This window comes from Ursus americanus, chromosome 6 (assembly GCF_024610735.1).
Source record: "Ursus americanus isolate L20-20 chromosome 6, mUrsAme1.1.p, whole genome shotgun sequence".
Lineage (NCBI taxonomy): Eukaryota > Metazoa > Chordata > Mammalia > Carnivora > Ursidae > Ursus > Ursus americanus.
In genome coordinates this window covers 27809927-27827305 of record NC_142132.1, presented here as the reverse complement: position 1 = coordinate 27827305, position 17379 = coordinate 27809927, and the positions used below count along the sequence as shown (strand labels likewise).

The following is a 17379-nucleotide window of genomic DNA, read 5'->3' as shown; positions in this document are numbered from 1 at the left end:
CCCAACGCCTTAATCACTACAAAAAACTGACTACATCCTCAGTGCACATGTAAATGTTTTGGTAAATGCAAAATGCTCTACAAATATTAACTGTTAGAAGAAGCAATATCCCAAATGTTGTGGTATGTGAGGTCCTGGAAGAGAATTTGGGTTAAAGGTTGACACTTGAGGGGCGCCTGGGTGGCGCAGTCGTTAAGCGTCTGCCTTTGGCTCAGGGCGTGATCCCAGCGTTCTGGGATCGAGCCCCACATCAGGCTCCTCCGCTGGGAGCCTGCTTCTTCCTCTCCCACTCCCCCTGCTGTGTTCCCTCTCTCACTGGCTGTCTCTGTCAAATAAATAAATAAAATCTTAAAAAAAAAAAAAAAAGAATGTTGACACTTGATTACCTTAGAGCTGCAGACACATTTTCTATTCCTTTTTTTTTTTAAATCCATCATAAAAAATAAGATTTCATGAGATTCTCATTACTGGAAATCACTGCCCCCTATATACATTCTCAGTGAGAGTGGGAAGGGGCCTTGGAACCCTAGATCAGCCTCAACCACTCTAGGAAGGCAGAAATGCACCCCAACAATCACCATGCAGAAATCATTATGCTAAGTGCATAAAAATATGTTGCTGAATGAACCCAATGAAGAGCCCCGTGAGGATGTGTAAACAAGTTCAGAGATGTTAGGTAACTTCCCAAGGTTACACATTACGTCCTCACATAGGCACCCTACCCTAACTTCTATGTCCTTCTTTTCCCCCCACTTCTCACTTTCCTGCATTTCACATTCATGCTTTTGTTCTTTCATGCAACAAAACTGACTGACTCATATGGGCCAGGCATGAGCAATAGATACCAGCCCAAGAAAGAGCAGAATCACAGTCCCTGCCCCCAGAGAGCTGAACACTTGTGAGGAAAGACATTAAACAGGTAAAGTCAGGTGTGTGAAATGTTCCAAGGCAGAAATGTGGAGTGCTGACCTGAGCCTGAGCCAAGTTTAGGGTGACCTGTCTGAAGAAGTGAAGACTCATCAGGAGTTAGCAAAGGAAAGTTGGAGTTATAAGGGGAAAAAAATTAGCCAGGTCGGAAGAACAATATATGTAAAGGGACACAGAGTAGGCACATTCAAGGACCCAGGCTGGAGAGGTCAGTAGGGGCCAGATCACAAAGTGCTTCAATGCACACATCTGGGACTTAATCCCAAAGCAACCAGAGGTCACAACTTCTAACTCACAAAATTCCTTTTCCACAGCAAGAGGCAGAAATCACTTAGTTCTAAATCACTTCATTTTAATACCTACCCAGACCTACAGGATAATTGGTTTGAATTAGTTAAATTTCCCTGGTCTGCAGCAGCAGACAAAGGTACTAAGGGGTTGGAGCCCACAGGAACCCAAGTAAAGGGCTGCTTTCCCCAAAACTCCCGATTACCAAGCCCTGATGCCCAACATCACTGTGAAATTGTTCCAGGAAGGAAAGGTTGAGAGCTGAGGAGAGCAGGTCCAGTCCTGGCTCTTGGACTAACACCTATATTAGTGAAATTAGTTATATCGTATCACTGCCAGTTGTAATTTGTACAATTTGTCCTTCCTCCGCCTCAGTATAACCGCCCCTTCCTTCTTTCTTAGACAGACTCTGAAGGGCACGATGCTCCAGTCTCCCTCTTTCCTCTTCTGCTGCTGGCCACATCCCACCAGGAATCAGAACATTCTTTGTTAAATTCTGTGAGTCAGGAAGAGTGGAAACCCTGCTTTCACAATTCTTATACCTAGGAAGCAGTATTCTGAGAAGAGTATAAGAAAAGCCTCTACAGTTGAGTTAAACTAGTAAATAAACTGGCTACCTAGTTGAAATGGCAAGGCAACCTTAGGAACACCTTAAGACAAGAGAAAAGAATGGAGACATAAGGAAAAAATACAAATCACTGATAGTAAAATAATTTTATTTGGTTTCTTTTTTTAAAAAAAGGTAGCAATTCACATATAAATTTAGACTTCAAGATTACAGTGTATATTTGCCAAAAGGAACATCCCTGCAGGAGGGATAGACTTAGAGCCTGAGCGAGCACTGGGCAGCACACTCCATGGAGAGTTTAAGTGGAAGTAGTTTCTTCACAACTTCACAACACTAGTTCCCTGTTCCTCAACTCTGCCACCAGGGGGCTTGTAAGAAAACCCAAATCCATCACTTTGGGGCAACAGCTTTTAGCTCCTGGGAATAGGAAACATTCTAGGAATGAAAGCACAAAGGTCAATGACCCAAATTTCCCACAACAATCATATCTATCTGCAGCAACAATACATGACAGGTGAAGAGTTTATTCTTATAGTTCAAAGGCTCTTTAAAGGAGGGCTAGAGAACACAAGATCCATTCATAAAGAGAGTGTATATAATAAGCAAAAATAAAAAAGGATTCTCTCCATTATTACAAATGCCTCTCTAATATAAGGCCCAGGGAAAAGACCCACTCAAATTTGGGATTCCTTCCCCATAGAAAGTGTTTGGCACAACCCGCAAGCTGTCATGAGACTGACAGGACTGACAGCGGAAAGGTTTCTGGAAGTGGTCCCATGACTTCTCTGTCTGGCTTGACCATAGTATACATGAAAGGTGTCTTAATAAGCTGCACAAACTCAGCCTAACTATGGGGCACACTGTTTCAGGAAAGCTAATCCAAAGGGAAAAAAGGCCCAGATGAAGTAGGTCTCCCATAGCCACAGGCTAACTCATAACTCACTCTGTCATCCTCTCATGGGAAATTAAATCCCCTGGCTGTCCAGGAAGTCAGTGGAATCCTGACTTCCTAGGGAGGGTGAAAGCTGGAAAACAACTTTGATTTCAGCATCTCAGAGCCAGGGGAAAAAAAACGAGACAAAGATGACCAAAGATGTTAAGTTACGCCGTTCCACACTCTGTAGGCTCCAGAAGAACAATATTGAGGAGAATCAGTGTGCCAGTAACCACAGCAGCCCTAGGACTTGGCCTTCAGGCAGAGGTACTGGGGCAAATAAATGTACCCCAAATCCAGTTTTAAAAATGAAAACTTCCTGCAGTTATGATACAATACTGTGCAGTGAACAGCTAGGAATTATATGCTGCTCCTAGCTCTGGTTAAAGCCCTGTCCCGCTCTTGGCCAGCCAGAGCTGAGAGGTGACATATAAGGAGTTGTCTGTGGCTAAAAACCAGGCACCTTAGTTATGAATGGCCTGGGGCAGTGACACAGACAGTCATCATTCAATGGAGGGGAATGCAGGGCCCTCCCCAGAGCTTTGGTTCAAAGCAAAGGTTTCATCTCACCCAGAACTTCAAGCCAAGCTCTATCTCTGAGCCTACTAATGCAATAACTAGTGATTAGGAATCCCTGGTTGGGTGGCAAGGTACTTATCCCAGCAGGCCACCAATTTGACTATAGGAAAACAAAAAGGTGCAAATAGCATCAAGTAAATCGTTGCTCAAGTGAAAGATCATTTCCTGGAGAACTTCAGCGGACTAGATGCTAATCACACGGATGAATGCTGGGACTGGACCCCAAAGAGAGAGCCTGGGCCCCAGGCGTAATCAGTCTTCTTTACACTTACCGCATCCTGGCCATCTTCTCTGGCCTCCTATGTCTTGAATGGCTGAGCACACATTTTCCCGGGGACCAATGTAAACATTATTCAATAGATCTCAGCTTAGAAAAACACAGCTTGTTACATACTTAATGTCTAACATTCCAGTGCAGGCAGTATCTTAGCATCAGACTTTCCCTCATTCATGAGTACCAGTTCAGAAAGGAACACACACAGGATACTTGATAAAACTGTGGCTGAAAAGACATTTGGGTGCCAGACAACTGGCTCTATCCTGCAATCGGCTGATAAACCAGGGCTACCACAGGAGAGGCAGAACAGACGGAGCACAGGTTCTCTGTGAATCTGAAGAGTCGTATAACCATTGTTCCCATTTAACCCCTTGGGCCACACTCTGATATGGGAGTACATTTCCACCACTTGCATCAACCTGTGCTCTCCTTGTTTTGGATGGGGCTCTCTCCAGAGGGTTCAAGAGCCTCCTTAGAGAGGAGAGAACTTTTTCTTCCAGTCCTAACATCTGAATATTTCGAAGCACAAGAGGAGTCCATGAACATGCTAGGGATGTTGCTGCCAAAGTAGATCTTACTGTTAGAAGCAATGGCCTGGTACCTTTTGAGCTCCAGATATTCCGGGGTCAATTTGTGCTGTGTAGGAGCAAAGAAGAGCAAAGGAATCAGGACACTTTGGTCCAGTAGTCATCTCTCTCTTTCCTGACAAATTTTCCTACTGCTCTTCTGAATCACTACTCAACTCGGAGTCATTGCCAATGATCTTTTCTCACTTTGACATGTGGTTATCACATTCACAGCTGTATTTTAGACTTGAAGTTCCTTAAACAAGCTCCTGTCCTAATGCAGGGAGAAGCTGTTCATTTTTTAATAAAGAAGGATTGAGGAGGTGGGTTTTTGGGAACAATAACAACAACTAACATTTCTATAGTGACTTGGAGCCTATAAAATACTTTCGTATCTACTTTCTTATTTCATCTAGCTAAGTTCAACCTGGAATCAGCCTGGAATCTCTGCAGGTTCTCTTACGAGGTAAACAGGTCAATAGATGAAATGGGAGAGTTTCAAAGGGGCTGGGCTCATAACCTTATAATCAACCATCTGTGATTCTGCTTTTCTTGACCACGTTCTGAAAGTGGAAAAAGATCTCAAGAAATCACCTGGTCTGGCCTCATGCCTCTAGAAGCTGGATGTTTAAACTGACTGTGATGGACACATGTTTGTCAATCAAACAGATCTTTCTCCCTGACACAGGTTTTTTGTTTTTTGTTTGTTTTTTAATTTAAATCATGGTGCCATAATACATCCAACCAAAATCTCTCTGGGCTTGATCAAAACTTATTTCTAGTATTCCCTGGAAAATACTTCCCTCAAAGCCTCTCGGAACCTTCCCTAATAATCTTTTCCTCATCTCAAGTCCCTGGCCTATCCTCTAGGCCCCTCATAGCCCCCCAACACCTTCCACTCCCTGGGTCTATACTCTCTCTGCTGAAACACTGCCATCAATCTGGTCACAGTGCATAACCAAATTACTTTCTAATGCCTTACTAATATAGGTCATTATCTGAATAGCATTTTTCAAAATGGCATAAAACTACTGTCCCTTTCAGCATAAGGCTAACCTCAATGACAAAGTCTTGATACTTGTGCTGAGCCAGCTTTTCTCATGACAGATTTGGATTGTTAGTTTTATACACAAGTTTCTCACCTTGTCTCCATCTTGACCAAATTCCATTCTGTTTCTATAGAGCTGTGTCTCCTCCAATATGTTAAATTTACTTCTAAATTTATTCTGGATTTCAAAGTACTGACAACTCTCATTCTATAAACCTATCATGTCTTATCATTTCTTCTGAACCCACAGTATGTTGTTCCTTTCTAAACCGAAAGAGTTTAAGACCTGTCTATACCTTAAATCTTGACTCTAGCCTTTAAACCACACCCCTTGGGCAACCTCTTTCTCAGCTCTTTCAATGTTCCGATCTACTCTACAATTCATAATTTATAAACCTTGGTCATACGCTTCCCTTCTCAGAATACCACAGGGGTTCTAGCTGCCTCTTCCTAAGTCCTGCTAAGCAGCCCTCCATTCTCTAAACCTAGATTAACCCGAGTCCCTATACAAAAACTTCACTTACATCACCCAACCTCCTTTCTCAAATTATCACACATAAAATTCCTCACAACTAGAATATTTTTAAATCCAGTAAACAAGCAGTACTCAGGGCATTTGAAAACGGGTGTGTTGCGGGGAACACTACTGATACTTAGCAGGCAAGGGTCAGGGATGCAAAACAGCCCATAATGCATGAGACAGTCTTCAACAATGAAGAAGTATCCCATCTCAAAATGCCAAGAAAGTTGCTGATGAGAAACACTGCACTAAATAAACTCAGCATTTATACAAAAAAGCTATCTTACCTGGGAAGCAACTCTAAATGGACTTTACTCTTCTCCTGTTACTCCTGTCATTACACGAGAAGACCCTCACCTTTCCTGATTACTGAGCCCTGATATGGCAGTATGGATGGATGATTTATGGGGTCTGACCTGTGTTTATGTATCTACCTGCCTTTGTCCTAGCTCCCCATTTTTACAAGGAACTATACAAAGTTCTCTCCCCAATGAGTGTGCAATATGTCTTGATAAGTGATTGGCTGTTTCTACAGAGTGTGATGGTAACTACCCTTCCTTGACACTAGACAGATCACCTCTACCACATCAGAGCCCCCCCCAAACCCCAGCCCCAAGGAAAACCAAAATCGCAAACGCTATATTATTAGGAGTGGCAGAGAGCCAGTCACCTTGTTTGAGGTGGCATATTTGTGTGCAGCATAATACTCGGCATCCGCCTTCGCCTTCTCTCGGGCCAGGAATGCGGCATCTAGTAAGGAGAACAGAGTCAGGGTATTTAAAACAAAGGAAAGTTGTAATCTATTTCCTCAGCTGGGTCAGAGCAGATTTTATGTTAAAGTAGGTGTCTCTTTCTCCACTGCCTAATATTTTGATTGCTTACTTTATTTTTTTAAAGATTTTATTCTATTTAAGTAATCTCTACACCCAATATGGGGCTCGACCTTACAACCCCAAGATCAAGTCACATGCTCCACTGACTGTGCCAGCCAGGCACTCCTCTATCACTTAAAGGCATTTAACAACATTAGCAGTTTTCAAATCCCAGTCCCCAGACAGACTCTTCTCAAAGGGGAATACTCTTGTCAACGTCGAAGAACTTTCAGCTCATCAGAGCCCAGTTCATTTTCCACCTAATGCTGCTCCTTCTTTCCTCTACCTCTCATCACTCAAAAAGCCTCACACCCTATGGCAGACTCAAGGCTTCAAGTAAAATAATGAAGTCCAGACACGAAAGCTCTGCTCTATTCATTGCACTGTCCCCACCCCCTCCAAATACGATCCAGAATCAGTTAATGCAGAATGATAGGAAGCAGCAGTATACAAGCAAAAGAGGTTGAATATCTGGTCTTCAAGACTGTGAGCTTAGAACATCAACATCTCACTATATGAAGTCAAGGAGTTTGAGAGCCTCTATGAAAATTGGGGCTTCTTTCTTCCAAGGCTAATTTTTTGTTATTTTTTTGGTTGCCAGGTAGAAAAGAAACTGGTAGTGGTGGGGTTCTTATCTTATACGTTCTTTACAACTGGTTATGAGTAATTCTCACACTTGTCTGCCTGAGAACAAAGTGGTAGCTAGTAAGCCACAATTTAAGGACAGAAAATGAAAGGATGAGTTACCTATAGTCTCAAACCAAACCAAGAGCTGAACACATATTGGCAATTTTTTAAAAATTTGTCTAAGGTATGAGGGCAGCTCCCTCCTCCAGACCAGATTATCCTATGGCCCTCCCGCCTATCACAATCAAGAGCCCAATCTCTGAGGCAGAGAGGCAGTATGGAACGGTCAGAGCCTCTTTTCTCCCTGATGTACCTTCAATTTCAGAAATGCGCTTTTCAGTTTCTTTCTCCATCACCTTCTGCTGAAACCGAATTTTTGCCACCTGTGCAATCTTCTCCGCTTCTATAATTATACACAAAAGAAGACATATTCAAAAACATTACTCTAGTTCCAGAAATACTCAGAATTAGCAGCACACTGTCTTAACATTTAATTATGTAAGGTTTTATGGGCTAACTGTTTCATTAAGTTTTATCCACCCAGACTATAAACTTATTCAACAGAAAAAAGGGAATTTATTTCCTAGTTCACTGTTCTGTTGACAGTGCTAGTTTTGTGGGAAAGGGGAGTACAAAAGGTTCCATTCCTTCATGGGATTACACAGCAACAGTTCACAAGCTAATGGGAAAAACGATACTTCATGAAAGTACTCAGAACAAAAACAGCAACATAAATGCATGGCAATACAGAACAATCTCATAAAATGGCAGGAAAAAGAAAGAACAAAGAAGGTAAGTTAAATCAAGAAAGGCCTTCTGGAAGAAATCCTAAAGAAAATAAGGGACATGACCTAGGAGGACATGGCAGAAGGCATAAAGACAAGAAGAACGAATGAAGTCACAATGAACAGTTGATTACAGAGTCAGCTGACAAGAGAAGACAACAAATAATTAGAATATAAAGAAGGCTAGATGACCCCCATCTTCAGTAACGGAATTTTATATACTCAGGATCAACTTGGTTGATGGTTAAATTACCATCAGAGAAATGACAAGATGAAAATAATATCAGAGAAGTATAACTCTGACTGCTGTTGAACAAAAAAGAGAAAGCAGGCTAATTCGTCTGACACTGTGAAAACAAGCATTGGGGATGAACAAGTTAGCTGCCGCAGGAAAAACCAAACACCCTCAAGTAAACCAGTGGCCTAACCAAAGGATCCAGGACCAGGGAAGAAAGACTCTAATTACACTTTCAATCCAATCACTGCAATTCTTGAAGAACATTCTCAATTCTCCTTTTCAGCCAAAGAGGGTTAGTATTTTAACACATCTTATCTCTGGCCCTTAGGGGAAGTACATAGTAGAGAAAAAATTTCCAAGTGGCTTCCTATTTCCAGAAGATCCAGTATCCTTTAGCAACAACTCCAGCACATACTTCCCTATTTCCTCATTAGCATAAAATCAACCTATACCACACCACCCTACAAACAGACTACAATGTTCAACTGGACTAGAAACTTACCGATAAGCAGAAACTCAAGATTAAACTTGAATAACAGGTAAGACATCTGGAGCCTACACCTAGAACCCAGAGAAACTGTTGCAGTCATCCCATTTAACACTGCTCTCTGACGTGCAGGGATAAACCAATAAAGAGCATGAGTAGACTTACAGTTCTGGAAAAATGGTGGAGTAGGCTGAGAAAACCCTTCAGCTAACAATACCTTAAAGTGCTAGACAATATATAACAAATTTTTTTTTTAATGCATGGCTAAGATCATAAGAAAGGAGGAGAAACCCTCAAGAGACATAAGCAAAGGGAGAGCTGAGAGCCGGTACGATGGTGGCCTTGGTGGTGGTTACTAGACAAGTGAGGAAGAGGGACTTGGATTATTGCCCATGCAGGGCCAGGAGATGAGGCCTTGAAATGTTAGAACTGAGACTCCTGTATAAAATCAAGACCACTAGTTGGCTTCAACTCCAGGGAGGCTAAAAAACTCGACCCACCAGCCCAGTGAGAAGTACACTTTTCTCTACCTAGACACATCACAGTGAAAATGAAACACCCAAAGATAGAAAAATCGTAAAAGTAAAAAGAAGAGGAAGCCAAACAAAAATGAAATAATATTGCCAGTGACAAAGAAAAGTAAGTTTCACTGGGCTTAGAACTGTAGGCTAGATTACCATTCAAGAATGAAATAAAATCGTTTCAGACCAAAGAAGAATGACTAAGTATCTACTCCTTAGCCTTCACGGAAAAAAACAAAACAACAACAACAACAACAAACTAGCAGAAAAAAGAATGAACTGCCAAAAACAATGGAGAGGGAAAAAAATCAAGTAATACCTATAAATCAAAATAGATGTTTACTATAAGAATCGATGATAATGATAATAATTAATGGGGGAATAAAAAGAACATTAAACCAGAATACGAGGCAACAATATGTAAAACTGGGGGACAGTGATAAGAATTAAGGCATTCTAAGGTTTTATTTAAGAGGACAGCAAGAATGATTAGCTTTAGATTTTGTCAAGTCAGGTATGCTTATTAACATTTTACAGATATGACTAGCTATACATTCTAGAAACAGAATATAAATCTTCTAATCAAGTAAAAGGAAGAAAAGAATAAAGAAAATCCAGTCAATTCAATGCCAATCAGAAAAGAGAGAAAAAAGAAGCAGAGGCAAAAATGCATGGTAAATAGCACAAAATTAAATGATATAAACAAATCCAAATATAGCAGTAACCACAATAAATATAAAAAGACTAAACTCACCAGTTAAAAGACAGATTCTCACATTGGATAAGATAACAAAATCCAGCTATATGCTGTTTACAAGAGACACACCTAAAACATAATGACATAGAAAAGTTGAAAGTAAAAGGATGGGAAAAGATACATCAAGAAAATAACTAACCAAGAGAAATCTGGCATAGCTATAATATCATTAAAGGTAGACAAAATAGATCTTAAGCCAAAAAGTGTGTCTGGAATAAAGAGGGTTATTACACAATAGGAGCAATTCTCCAGGGAGATGTAATAATCCTGAATATCTTAGTCCTAAAATATATAAAGAAAAAAATTACCAGTCAACAATCATGGTCATAGTGGGAGATTTTAATTTTAACACACCTCTCAGTAACTGATAGCTCAAGAAGGCAAAAATTAGAATACAGAAGATGTAAACGACACAATTCATAAGCCCAACCTAATGATATATAGAGAAAACTGCATCCAACAAATAAAGAAAACACATTCAGTCTTTTCAAGCATACACAGAACATTTACCAAAAAAGTATCCTGTATTGATAAGCCGCAAAGTAAACTTCAACAAATACTTAAGAATCCATATAACAGATCATATTTTCTGACTATCATGCAATATTAGAAATCAACAATAAAGTGGTAGCCCCCTAAAAATCCATTCAATCAGAGATTGAAAAAAATACCTTTAATACTTCATAAGTGAAAGGAGAAATCATAATGGGAATGTTTTTTAAAAACTAAAACTGAACATCAGTAAACTACATTTCAAAACCTGTGAGATTTACCTAAGACAGAACTTAAAAGAAAATTTATTATCTTACGTGTTTCCATCAGAAAAGACTGAAAACTAAAGAATTAAGTAACTCAAGAAGTTAGAAAAGAACCAATGAGAAAACTCAAAAAAGGCAGGAGAGAAGAATAAAATAACTGTAAATAATATACTTGAAAAGTAAGTGTAATAGAATCAACCAAATAAAAATGCAGTTCTGTGAAAAGATGAATCAAGTATAACAAACCTCTGGCAAAACTGATCCAGGAAAAGAGAAAGCACAAATAAACAATACAAGGAATGAAAAGGGGACATGCATATTTGGTAGAAGGTTTTAAAAGTCAGAAGAAAATTCTGCAAATTTATGCCCCCAAATCCGAAATTTCAGACAATTTTCTAGAAAAATATAACTGCCCAAACTTAAAGAAACAAATACCTGAACAGACCTATAGTTAGTATAGAAATTAAATCAGCAGGCTAAATGTTACCACAAAAAACAAACAAGCATACAAAAAAGCACAAACCCCGTAAGACCAAGATGGTTTTTACAAGTGAGTTCTACCAAACCTACAAAGAGGAGATGGTAACATATTTTATACAAAATGTTCCAGAACACAGAAAAAGAAGAAATGCCCTCCAATTCATTTTGAGGCTAGTATAACCATGAAAAAACTGACAGTAAGAGTATAAGAAAAAAAAAAATTGTAAGCTGAAATTTATGAAATACAGTAAAAATGAAAATAAAATAAATAAAAGTAAAAAATTTAAAGAAATTATCAGCAAGACATAAAGAGATGTATTGGGGTGAATCTCCTACATCATGATCAAGTGGGTTTATCCCAGGATGCAAAATAATTCAGTAATAAAGAATCTATTAATATAATTCACCACAATAGCTTCAAAAAGAAAAATTATATGGTCATCTCAACTGATACAGAAAAAATTCTCCAAGTTTTAATAGCCACTCATGATAAAAACTCTCAGCAAGCAAGTAACAGAAAGAAACTTCACTAACCCAATGAAAATTAAGTACAGCAAACATCACTGGGACTGTTTAAAGTTAGGAACAAGACAAGAATACCTGTCGCCATCTTTCTTTTCAACACTGCACTCTAAATCATAGCCTAAACCGTAAGGTAAGAAGAATAAAAAGATGTGGCACTACAAAGAAAAAAATCAGAACTATCCTGATCTGAAGACAATCTGACTGCTCACATGGAAAACTGAAGAGACTATTAGAAATAGCATTTTCAGCAAACTGCTAAACAAACAAAAAAAATTAAGAGCATACCTCTACAAAAGCAAAAAAACAGAAAATGTGCCTTCAAAAAAGAGCCTACCTATTTGGTGCACCTGGGTAGCTCACTCAGTTGAGCGTCTAACTCTTGGTTTCGGCTCAGGTCAGCTCAGGTGGTAATCTCAGTCAGGGTCATGGGCTCGAGCCTTGTTTCGGGCTCTGCGCTCGGGGGAGTCTGCTTGTCCCTCTTCCTCCCTCTCTGCCCCTTCCCCCAAGCTCACGCACACACTCTCTCACTTTGTCTCTCGAATAAATAAATAAAATCTTAAAAAAATGAACCTACTTATAATAGCAAAATCTTGAGGAATATACAGGAATAAGAGTTTAAGAAAGAAAGTGCCAGAACTTTAAGAAGAAAATTAGAACACTTATTGGAAAGACATTTCTCATAAATGGAGAAATATAAATAGATTTATAAGATTCAGTATCATAAATATTGTAATTCTCTCCAAATTGACATGTACAGGTAATATAATTCTAATCAAAACCTCACCACAGCATTTTACAGAACTTGCGCTGGTTCTAAAATTTATATGGAGGAATAAAGAGCCTAGGAAAATCCAAGACAATTTTAGGGATAGTTAGAAGAGTTAAGAGGAATAATTAAGGAGAAACTTGCTCTCGCAAATAGCAAGACTTAACATAAAAAGTGACGGTAATACAAACAAGGTAATTCTGGAGCACAGACCAAGAAATTAAAACAATATAGAGATCCTAACAACAGAACAAATTATATACAGTCTATCTTAAGACAGATGTGACATAGAAGAAATAACAAACTTTTCAATAGTCTAAAATAATTGGCTTGCTACTTGGAAAAATAAACTGAACTCCAATGTCACACTAAAACCTAAAATAAATTCCAGATGGATTCAATATCTAAACATAAAAAGCAAAACTTTAGAACTTTTAGAATAAAATTATTACTTTGAGTTTGGGAAAGAATTCTTAAACGGGAAAGAAAAAGTACAAATCATAATGGAAAAGACTGATGAATATGATTACATGAAAATTAAATATATATGAATGTCAAAGACATCATAAAGTTCAAAGACAGGCCACAAAGTGAGAGAAGATATTTGCAATGCATAAATCTGGGAAAGGATTAATATCCAGAAGATATGAAGAACTACAAATCAGCTCAAAAAAGGTAATCAAACAATGGGCTAACAGTATATTAACAGGCAATTCACATACCAAAAAACAGAATCCTGAATGACCAATAAACAATATTCAACTTTCCTAGTAATCAGAGAAATACAAACTGAAATTCTGTGATACGTGTTCACCATCACACTGACATAAATTTTAAAAGGTCTAATGACTCTAAGAATTGAGGAGGATATGCAGAAATGGGAATTCAATAAGGCAACAAAGGAATGGGAACTCAAACCCTGCTGAAGAGAAGGTAAAATGGAAGAATCACTTTGCAGAGCAATTTGGCAATACTGAATGTTAGAAATTTCAAGATGTATGTAACCCTATGACCTAGCAATTCTACTTCGAGCTATGTATTCCAGAGCAATGGTTCTCAAACTACCTATGGGAAAGCAACCCCCCCCCCTTATTTGTATTTCAGTCTGTTAGGAAGCAATATTTTATAAATTACAATAAAATTAATTACTAGGAAAAATATTAAAAACACAGTCTCCAGTTTTTTATTAGACTCAACAGATATAAAATTACTGTTAATACTGTAAGAACTTCTAAGCACTCATTCTCAATTTCTGTAGTCACCTCATTATGGATCAGAAACAAAAAGCTCATGATAACAGGGCACTGACCGACACCACATGTTGCGTAGCGCTACCATAGAAAACTCGGAACGTGTGCAACAAGAGACACGGATACTGCGGCACTGTTCATAATAAGGAAAAACTAGAAACTACCTAACTCTTCAACAGTAATCTATCAGAATGAACTAAGGTTCACTCACAGAATGAAGCACAGCAGTTAAAAATTAACTAGACCTACACATATCAATATGAATAAAACTCAAAACGATGTTGGTAAAATGAAGGCAAGTTGCGAAATAAAAGTTCGGTATCATTTTTATGGTTTAAGACAATTCTATGAATTGTTTATTATTACATATTTACAGTTAAAATATGGACAGAAAAGATCTACATAAAAACTTTAAGATAGAAGCTACTCAGACAAGGGAGGTCAAGAAATAGGACCAGGTAAGGGTACACAGGAGGGTTCAAACAGATAAATTTATTCTTAAAAGAAAATATGATCTGAAGGAATGTGGCAAGTATTAAGCCTTCATTTTACTATTCTCTGTGCATTCCCGCGTATTTGAAATAGTTAATGAAACACTTCTTAAGCTTTCAGCATCCCAAGGCACAAACGACTGAGAGCCTCAGAGGGCAGTCCAATATATGATATCCTGGAGTGTTAGGGAAGTCCCTGTGATGCAAAATAAGCTGTAAGCAATCCTGCCCTACTGTCGGAGAGGACAACACCTATTCACCCAGATAAAACTCACTGCATGTCAACGGCAAGGATGCATACTATAGTCCTGAGCTTTGGCCAAAAAATTTCCCTACTCTTAAACTGTATGAACAAAACTCTACTCCACAGAGGCTGGAGTTGCCCAAAAACCCTATCCATTTTTCTTGTCCTCGAAAAAGCAGTAGCAGTCAAAGACATGGTGGAGAGCCACTTCATTAACTACTGGCACCATCTAGTTTTAAAGGCTATAGGACATCTGAATATACAGAAGAGTTTCTAGAATTCTCCACTACGTATGATGCAATCTTATTTGATCCCATCAATAACCAGTGTCAGACTGACAAAGAACAGGACAAACTCATAACACACGTACTTAAGAGACATCCATTTCAGAAAGAAATCCAAGTACCTATAACAGCCTTTTTCCTCTCTGTCTCAGCTTCTTTCTCCACAACCTTTTGTTTCTGTGCAGCTATAAGAAGTTTTGTCTTTTCAGCCTCCCTGTGAAGCAAAATATTATAAAAATTAGAAATGATGTGCAGTCACAGGCAGTAATTCTGACTCTATATTGAGTCAAAGAACCATTTGTAACACGACCTTTCTGATCCATTAACATGCCTAGAGAGGTGTTACCCCATTTTACTTATAATGAATCTGAGGCTGCAAAGTTAAGTGATTTGCCCAAAGTCACCCAAATATAGGAAACAATTTACACATTTGAATTTTAGTCTGACCTTTTCTTCTAATTGTATCATGAAAAGGCCTGTGATCTGCAAGTACTCAGAGTACAGAAATGCTTCCTTTGTTGTTAGGCCTCCAGCTAGCCCACACAGCACCCCTGGGCCAATTAGCAAAACGCAACACCCTCTGGGCAGATGCAGTCCCTCAGGTGCATGGCCTGGCACGCAGAATGGAGCTAGATTTCAGCCCCTCCTCAGGCAGACACTCTCGTGCAGTTACCCTATTTGTTGTATGGAAGATATAATTAGGTGGTAGTTATTGGGTGGTGAACTGGGGCTCAATGTAAGGAAGAATTTTCTAAGAATCTGAGCTTTCTAATAATGGAAACGGCTGGCCTATCACTAAGCATGTACAAGTGGTGACTGGGTGACCACAGGGCAGAAAAGGTATAAAAAAAGATTACTATTACGTAGGAGGTTAGACCTCAAGGTGGCTTTTAAATCTGGGATTGCAATAGTCTACAAAATTAGGAAAGATCCAGATTTATCTGAAAAGTAACTCCAATAGTTCCCCCAAAACATTTCCCCCCAAAAGATCTCTTCTTTCCTCCTGCTAAAACCGATAAAGACATAAAATGGCATTCTGGGTACTATGAGTTATTTGAGGGCAGAGAACATATAGTCTTCATGTTTCCATCACTAGAAGCTATCATATTGAAAGCCTAAGACATCCTGAGCCTTCAATAAAAAAAATTTTTATACAAGTGGATCAGATCCATGATCTATCCAGCCTGGCACTCTGTGCTTTATAGTTTTAAAAGAGGAGTTCCTTTTCTACAAATGAAAAGGGAAAATAAAATTCGGTATAACAGAAGATAGAGACTTGGGAACAGTAAGGACTCAGCAGTAAATCACCCCAGGAAGAAGTATTATTATTTCTTGGACCCCCTATACTTATACAATCTGTTGTATTCCTGATTTTTGCAGTTATTTTTCCAGCATTTCAGTTTTCCTCTTAAAATACTTGCCAAATTTCCTAAAGACCTTTTGTTTCTTCTTTTCTGTACCTGTCATACAAGAATAATACTGCCATTTCAACCACAGTAGCTATTCCCCTAACACAGACCTTCAGAACACTAAGAAATTAATTTCATGTCAAGCAAATAACTTCTCATTCCTAGTCAACCCTGGACCCAAAAAAGAGAAGACTACCAGGAGTCAATTCAGGCAAAGCTTCCCAGAAGCAAATTATAAAGATATAGGTGTAATTTCAGATACACAATCACATATAATGGAGAACCAAACTTTATACCAATAAAGTATCTATTCTTACCACTGTAACACAGTGACACAATAGAGGCACTCTCTTCAACCTTAGCAGCTAGGACTCCCTCCTCTATTCGTATTTAATTCAAGATATTCATGTCCAAATTATAGCTCCTTAGCCTTTCAACCACAGTTCTACAGCAAATTGCATCCTTAGCCACTAATGCTGCTCCTGAAATGTTCATATATAAAGAAAAAACTAAGAATAATCTAGTGACTGAAGACACGAAAATCGATAATATTATCAGAATTAAAGTATGGAAAACAGATATACACCCCACCCCAGAGTGTAACATCTCACACATAAGTTTTCTCTGCACTGGTATATTAATATGTAGATAGCCCTAAATAAAAATTTGGGGATTCCAAGCATATTACTCACATTAACTCAAAATTTCTTCTTATGGCTTCTGGGATTTTGGGTTTTGTAACACGCACAGCCTAAAAAATAAAAATGAAAAGCCAAAGTATATTTGAAAAATAAATCTTCAAACTAAATCTTCTACTGAAAAGGCTCCTCAAACGAAACTAATGAAACAACTATGACATAGCTGCCTACTAACATGTGTGGAGATTCCACTAGAAAATCTATTCTTCACGCCATCACACCAAGAATCAAAGACACGCTGCTACTTGTTTCCTTAAAAAATGCTTGCCTATGGGAAAAAAATCACCCTATCCATTATGAAATAAACTCCTTTAGGGAAAAGGTTCTCCCTTAAAAGACCTCTAACAAAGCTCTCCCATTGGATACTTTTGTTTCCTTTTCAAGCCTGCAAATCAAAGAAAGAGAAGGAAGGCAAAGTTCCAAAATTTAAATTGTAAAGTAGGAAACAGTAAAAACAAAAATAAAAGCAAACAATGTTCA

At 38.6% G+C, this 17379-nt stretch overlaps 1 protein-coding gene across 2 annotated transcripts in view; it reads right to left on the bottom strand.

The window, feature by feature from the left end:
- Window positions 1–1914: 1914 nt before the first annotated feature.
- The window catches only part of ERLIN1 (ER lipid raft associated 1), a 37984-nt gene continuing 22519 nt past the window's right edge, over window positions 1915–17379 (bottom strand). For both annotated transcript variants that reach the window (XM_045802858.2, XM_087862803.1), the window contains 5 exons: window positions 16894–16952; window positions 14915–15006; window positions 7520–7609; window positions 6378–6457; window positions 1915–4209 (listed from right to left, as the gene is read on the bottom strand). In XM_045802858.2, coding sequence (XP_045658814.1) covers window positions 3988–4209; window positions 6378–6457; window positions 7520–7609; window positions 14915–15006; window positions 16894–16952 — 543 coding nt within the window. In that variant the 3' untranslated portion in view covers window positions 1915–3987. The remainder of the gene's footprint in view (window positions 4210–6377; window positions 6458–7519; window positions 7610–14914; window positions 15007–16893; window positions 16953–17379) is intronic.